This window comes from Limulus polyphemus, unplaced genomic scaffold (genome assembly GCF_000517525.1).
Source record: "Limulus polyphemus unplaced genomic scaffold, Limulus_polyphemus-2.1.2 Scaffold1240, whole genome shotgun sequence".
Taxonomy (NCBI): Eukaryota; Metazoa; Arthropoda; class Merostomata; order Xiphosura; family Limulidae; genus Limulus; species Limulus polyphemus.
The window spans coordinates 9,542-17,320 of NW_013666850.1; the positions used below are offsets into that span (position 1 = coordinate 9,542).

Consider the following 7,779-nt stretch of genomic DNA (forward strand, 5'->3'; position numbering starts at 1 on the left):
TGTGTGTGTGTGTGTGTGTGTGTGTGTATATAAGAATAACATTAATTGATAAATGTTTAACAATCTAATAACACTCAAATTGCCACACCCACTTTGAGGTTGCATTGTGTTAAAAAACCACCAACTGTTGTAATGTTATTCCGCCCATTCCTACCTCGTTCCTTACTTTTTGGTGCTCCCATTCCTATTTCCTAATTTTTTTACACTTGTATCATAGCTTATTTGTGGTACTAAGTCTCGAGAGTGACTGGGCTCTCGTAGCGTTTCTTAGGGGCCTGGCATGGCCAGGTGATTAGGGCACTTGACTCACAATCTGAGGGTCGAGGGTTCGAGTCCCCATCCCACCAAATATGCTCGCCCTTTTAGCTGTGGGTGCATTATAATGTGACGGTCAGTTCCACTATTCGTTGGTAAAAAGAGTAGCCCAAGAGTTGACAGTGGGTAGTGATGACTAGCTGCCTTCCTTCTAGTCTTTCACTGTTAAATTAGTGACGGCTAGCGCAGATAGCCCTCAGGTAGCTTTGCACGAAATTCAAAACAAACAAAAACCTTTTCTTTGAGCTGTCTCTCTACATTTCCTAGCTTTTGCTGTACTTTTTCTTCCACCTAGTTCGGGTGGCAACCTTTTCTTTGGCTAGGCTTGTTTTGAATGTTCAGCGTTACTGTTTCTAACCTTATTTTTATTCTTGTGCTCTATTCGCTGGGACAAAGATTTTTCAAGGTTATCAACATAAAATTTTAGTTAGAATCTAGATCTAGAGAATCTACGTAGTGCACTTTTTTTTACACTTTGATATAGCTGCTGGCTGATAACGTAGCGCGTGCGTATAAGGAATCGTGCACTCGTGGGTTGTTACTTGGCAACTCACAGAGCGTGATCGTAATCATAGAATATGGCTACTAGTGTATTATTAGCTCGTTAGTAAGTGTTGCAAAATGGTTATTGTTATTACCAAGGTTATAAGTAAAACTAAGATAAACGTTTTTAACCAAAGTAGCGTAATTCAATCATGTGCATTTAGATTCGCATAAGGTGAAGTCAGGAAACAGCTAAGCCTTTCCAACAACGTTGTTCCTAGATGAGTCAGTGGCAAGTCTTTGGATTTACAATGGTAAAATCATGGGTTTGATTCCCCTTGATGGGCATAGCAGATAGGCAGATGTGACTTTGCTATAACAACAAAAAACAAACAAAAAAAACAAAAAAAAACACACTCTCCAACAACATTAGTTAGCCAGATTGATAAATTTGTGATTTTGTGAAATTTTTGTTTTTACTCTATCGACTTTCTCAAGTTCTTTTGTGACTTGTTATTAAGGAGTTGGTTTGTTTACTATTCAACAGTGTGTGTAAAGTGCGTATAAAGTTTTATTTACATGTCGTTTGTAGTTTGTTTGATATTTTAATTTGTATTGCACATCTGGCCCATTCTTACTGTAAGTAATACCGTACTTGTGATATAATGTTTCATGTTTATAATACAGTATTCATAATATACGAATAATAATAAATACATATAATTCAAAAAAAGACAAGAGCAAAACTTAAACTTCCTTACTGGTGGGTCACCGGTAAGTGTATGGACTTACAACGCTAAAATCCGGAGTTCGATTTCCCGCGGTGGACACAGGAGATAGCCCAATGTGGCTTTGCTTCAAAGCAAACAAACCTTTCTGGGTACGTTGCGACTTTTATTGTTTTGTTTTCTCTAGTAAATTGAGAAATATTTTAATTCGGAAGGTTATTGCTATAAATGTTTCCTACTCAGCTTATTATGTGGAAAACTTTGAGTCTTCCTACCCAAGAGCTTATTATGTGGAAAACTTTGAGTCTTCCTACCCAGGCGATTATTATGTGGAAAACTTTGAGTCTTCCTACCCAGGCGCTTATTATGTGGAAAACTTTGAGTCTTCCTACTCAGGAGCTTATTATGTGGAAAACTTTGAGTCTTCCTACCCAAGAGCTTATTATGTGGAAAACTTTGAGTCTTCCTACTCAGGAGCTTATTATGTGGAAAACTTTGAGTCTTCCTACCCAGGAGCTTAATCTGTGGAAAACTTTGAGTCTTCCTACCCAAGAGCTTATTATGTGGAAAACTTTGAGTCTTCCTACCCAGGAGCTTATTATGTGGAAAACTTTGAGTCTTCCTACCCAGGAGCTTATTATGTGGAAAACTTTGAGTCTTCCTACTCAGGAGCTTATTATGTGGAAAACTTTGAGTAAAAAAAACTCTTTCACTACCTCAAGTACTGGAATTTTTCCTCTGTAATATCTTTCACTTCCAAGATAGTGTTCACGATACTGATATCAAAATTTCAAATACCAATTTTATAGGGGATCCCAGGGCAAACGCCCCACCTATCGCTACGCCACTGTTTATGTCCCATAATAATAATAATCACATTGAAGGAAACTAGAGCGAACATATTAAATCTCCAAACTTTGAGTTAACCATAACGTTTTGTAAACCTTTGAAACAATTTGCACAGTAACAAAAATACACCCAACAAATTAAAAAGCCACGCTGAAGACACGTACTGGCGCCAACGTTCACGAGACTGTCGTGTATTTTAACGTTATTTAAACTACAAAGACAATTTAATAAGCATATTAGAACACTGGCGGGTCCACGACTTTCAGAGGGGTTGAGAGGTGTAATTTGCTGTAGCTGGGAATCAAGGAGTCCGTAAGAGACAACCTTTTTTTTCTTTCTCGCCCTATGCTGGACCCACTAATATCATAATATTGTGTATTATTACAATGATTTACTTGGTATGTAAAAACTAGTCGAGTCTCTCTCTCTCTTTTTTTTTTTAGTGGCCATGTTTTACTTGTGCATATACTTGAGACTACACTCATACACAACTCAAAACACTCTCAGAACTGAACTGTTCATAAACACACTTGATACGAAATTAATAATAACAAAAACACACCTCCAGGCATAATTTTTGTTTAGAAATATTGACTACAAAGTATTCCGGTGATGGTCCGTTAGTCCGCAGACACATTATTCCGAAGGCCTGATAGTCCGAAGATATAAATTGTTTTTTGTTTAACAGTTAAAATGTTAAATTGATGTTTCGTTATAGTTGTGAAATTTTAAGAGAAACCACCTCAGGATATGACCTAAAAGGTTGCATATTCCCATGAATGGATGGATGATATTTATAATTTCCTCAGAGTTATTTTTTGTACCCATGTGTAGTGTTAGCTGCAGAGCCTGCATAATTACGCTTTAGGATTGGATTTGGGAATCTAGCTTTTCTGAGAGAATGGACATTCAAGATTCTTATTCCATAGTGCCGTAACAACGAATGTTATATCCCAGACTCATTTAACATGTTGAAAGCTTCCAGTAAATAACATTATCTTGACAACGAGCCAATGTAATGAGCTGTACACTACGATGTCGATTCAAATATTTCCGGCCCGGCATGGCCACGTGGTTAGGGCGCTCGACTCGCAATCTGAGGGTCGCGGGTTCGAATCCCCCTCACATCAAACACGCTCGCCTTTTCAGCCGTGGGGGCGTTATAATGTGATGGTCATTCCCACTCTTCGTTGGTAAAAGAGTAGCCCAAGTGTTGGCGGTGGGTGGTGATGGCTGGCTGCTTTCCCTCTAGTCTTTCCCTGCTAAATTAGGGACGGATAGCGCAGATAGCCCTCGTGTAGCTTTGCGCGAAATCCGAAACAAACAAACAATCAAATATTTCCGTTTTTTGTTGTTTAGAACAAAAGAAAGCCGGCAAGGGTGGTGGGTCTCCCGAACCCCCGCTAATATTTACCCTTTAAACATTTTATTTGAAATTGAATTTATCTATCATGGACCTATGGATTTGTTTATTCATTCAATTTTGACTTGTATTTCGAAAACCAAAAACCTTCGGACCATCGGGTCTTCGGAATACTGGGCGGTCACCAGTATTTCTTACATACAGTACAAATTGACATAAATACAATAGTAATGTCAACTTGATCGTCTTATCTTTGCGTGTATAATTTAAAATTCAATAGGGTTAGATTTATTTCCGTTACCCCAAAGAGACTGTCAACCTTACAAATATATGTGCGTGATTATCGAAAATATTAAAAAGTTATACAAAAATTAATACAAGTACATAAAAGAAAGAAGAGCAGACAGAAAAACAATTATAAATAAAGAATTATATATATATTTTTTTGGTTTATTTTTAAACATCAGTAATAGGTTTCCGATCCCAGGTATAGTAACAGCAACGATCTACACCTTGGTTTTAAACCGGCAGGATAATTACTTAAGTTCAAAACGTTGACTAAGTTTTTTGAAAATAACAACAAATTAATTTATAATAATCATCAACAGCCTTTCTAAACCGTGAAGAATCATGATGTTTATTTCGGTTACTCACGTGAACTCGAGCTATCTGCATTAGCCGTCTCTAATTTTGGACCGATAAACTAGATGGAAGGCAGTTAGTCAACACCGCTCAACGCCAATTCTTGGGCTACTGGATGTCGGAGCTAGCAAGCCGAGTTCGAATTCTTGCAATACCACAAAATGTTGCTCATATTTTAGGTTGTGGGTGCGTTATAAGAACGACAGTCAGCCCCTTCGCGTGGATGGTGGGCGGTGGGGTGCCGATTACTGGCTGCCTTCCCTTTGGTAAGTAGTTTGAAATTAGAGTCGGCGTCAGATAGCAATAGACGTTTTGCCATAACTACAAAATACAAATTGTCTTTTTATGAAACAAACAGAAGGTCAGCACTTTTCACAATGGTCTTGACAACTGACATTTTTTGGGCTCATAGATTTGAAGTCATTAAATATTGAAGGTATCAACCAGAATATTTGACCATTTGAAGTGTTGAAAGTTTTAGTAAGATGACACGGGTGTTTAGTAGTTTCATCTATAGATAAAAAAATAAATTATTTTGTGGATCAAATAGAGATTGGTGTAGCCTCGCCAATCTTGTTAGAGTATTCATTAGCAGTTACATATTAATTTGTATTAGCAATGATACACTGATACAGTGAATCTCATTGTTAAAGGTGCAGAGTGAAACTTCGCAAAATGTTATGAAATAAAAGTTTGGAAGAAAGTCATTGCTTGGTCATGTTTTATTTAAATAATGTTGTAAAGTCTTCTGAACCTTTTGAATTTAATATTCAGTTATTTCGAACCATAAATATAAAAAAAATCTGCCTGGTTTTCTGTACTGAACAACAAAGTCTCCCCCCTACCTGTCCCTGTTCTTCCACACCTGTCAGTTCCCGCCATTCTTCAATAGTCTGCGCCAGATCCACCGTACTGAGGGCAACTTTGACTTCACCAATCTGATCATGTTTGGAGAATCGATCAAAGTCAAAGATGGCGAAAACCAAAGTCTTGGCTGCATATTCGGCGAAGGGAATCTATGAATTCGGACAAAAGACATATGTTATCGTCAAGTTTTTACAAAGAATCCTGTTACAAGAATGTTAGAAAATTTTATTAACATTCACCATAATATTTCGAAGTTGAAGATATACGCAACTTTATAAAACAATCACCTTAAAATTGAATGTTTCGTTGAATACTGGGTTTAACGTTTTTCTATGCACTTTGGTTTCGTGTTTTTTCTTCTTATCTGGAAGTAGGTAGACTTTAACGTAAGGATCAGATGTGCCTGACATGTCCATTCCTGGAAGGTCCTCAGCTTGGAGCACCGTCACTGCCAACTAATGAAGAGCAAACGAAAACAATAAAGAATCAGCGTAATACCGGGTAGCTTATCCATAGCCACTTTCAAGATAAGAAGCAAATAACCAAGAAATGTAAAATTGTGAAATGTCATATAAATTAGACCACGAAATTGAGAAATGAATCATAGTCCTTGGAGCCGAAAAAGACTCTCCTCCTAACCAAAGATAAAGAGACTCTTTCTTTCTGAACTCAAAGTAAATGCATGTCCTAGCCATACGACGTTAGTACTTTAATTAAACGAACTAAATGTATCGTAGCTGTTAAAACTAATGTATCGGTATACAATGCCAGGGGTCAATTCTAATGTTTTATTTTTGTTTTTTTTAGATATTTTTCCCAACATTTATTGTCTTTTGTTTTGAAGTACAGTAGACTCCCCCTATTAAGACCATCTGTGGGTCTGAACAAAATGATCTTACTAGGGATGAACCAGTTCATCAGTTAACTATAAAATACTTGAATATAAATGTTTTCAACATTTAAAGTATTTTACAAATTTTATTCACAGAACGTGTGCGTATATTGTGTTTTATTGTTACACAAAGTTGGTGAATTTTGTGATTGTTGTTTTTTTGACATAGTGTTAACGATTTCACTTTGATCAATGTCTTCTACACTATTTAAATTGTTCATCATTTTCATGACTGCTGGTTTTTTTTTAGTGCAAACTTATTCATTTATGCAATGCACTTCAACATTTGTGGTATTAACTGGATTGTCCACTCTTCTGCGTCTGTAAACTGGGCCCTCCCAGTGGAACAGCGGCATGTGTGCGGACTTACCGGTTTCGATAACCGTGGTGGGCAGAGCACAGATAGCCCATTGTGTAGCTTTGTGCATAAATTCAAACAAACAAACTATAAACTGGTTGCTGTCATTGTCTTCAAGTTCACTGTCTTCAGTGGAACAGTCACCATTGAGAAGTTCTTGTTTCCAGTTGTCACAGAACTCTTCGGTGGTGGGAAAGTCGTTGTCTTGGTGACGTAATCGTTGGGGTCGGTGATGACATTGGGAAGATGGTCTTTAGCTATCTGTAGTAGTTGGGCCCTGCGTAGCCACGTGGTTAGGGCTCTTGACTCGCAATCTGCGGGTTCGAATCCCCGTCCCACTAAATATGCTCGTCCTTTCAGCCGTGAGGGCGTTATAATGTGACAGTCAATCTCACTATTCGTTGGTAAAAGAGTAGCCCAAGAGTTGGCGGTGGGTGGTGATGACTAGCTGTCTTCCCTCTATTCTCACACTGCTAAATTAGGGACGGCTAGCGCAGATAGCCCTTGTCTAGCTTTGCGCAAAATTCCAAACAAACAAACTGTAGCAGTTGAGTCAAAAGGATGTTGTAGTGTTTGCTGTTGTCAATTGAGGGAGAACCGATGAAACATTTCGCGAAACACTCTGATACTGTGTTGTTCTTGATTTCACAGATGGCGTAATTGTTTCAAGCACAAGCGTCTAGCACACTGACACTTTTCACCAAATTTGTGAGCGACATGCCTTTATCCAAGTTTGATAACACAGAGCGGACTAGGCGCTTTTTGTAGTGGGCTTTGAATGCACGAATGATACCCTGGTCAAGAAGCTGTAGTACTGGTGTTGCATTGGAAAGCAAGAACGCAATTTTGATATTGCTAAGATTTACTTGACTGTGTGATGTGGCATTGTCTAACAGCAAGATAACGTTGTGATACTGTACTTTCATGCACATAATGAAGTCTGTAACCCAGTCTTGGAAGATGGTGTTGGTCATCCTTGCCTTCTTTAAGTCTTTGCTCTTACTGATCACAACAGTGCTTTCAAATTCACCAACAATATTATAACATATCGCAAGACTTAGTCTATCTTTTGATCACTCCCCTCCCCCCCCCCCAACCCATCGCACTGTTCACCTTTTACACACAATGTTTTGTCTGGTAAACCACGATATTTGACCCCAGTTTCATCCACATTGTAGATGTCTCTATGCACATATCCCTCTACAATAGTAAGCAATTTGGCATTCCATTCATCAACTGTCATGGCCTCGACATCGCCACGTTCACCACTGATAGCGTGTTG

The 7,779-nt window shown here is 38.2% G+C and overlaps 1 protein-coding gene across 2 annotated transcripts in view; it reads right to left on the reverse strand.

Annotated features, from left to right (window-relative positions):
* LOC106462754 (synaptotagmin-1-like) overlaps positions 1-7,779 on the reverse strand; it is a 30,607-nt gene that overhangs the window by 9,133 nt on the left and 13,695 nt on the right. For both annotated transcript variants that reach the window (XM_013922705.2, XM_022390084.1), the window contains exons 5-6: positions 5,535-5,702; positions 5,226-5,396 (exon numbers count right to left, since the gene is read on the reverse strand). In XM_013922705.2, coding sequence (XP_013778159.1) covers positions 5,226-5,396; positions 5,535-5,702 — 339 coding nt within the window. The remainder of the gene's footprint in view (positions 1-5,225; positions 5,397-5,534; positions 5,703-7,779) is intronic.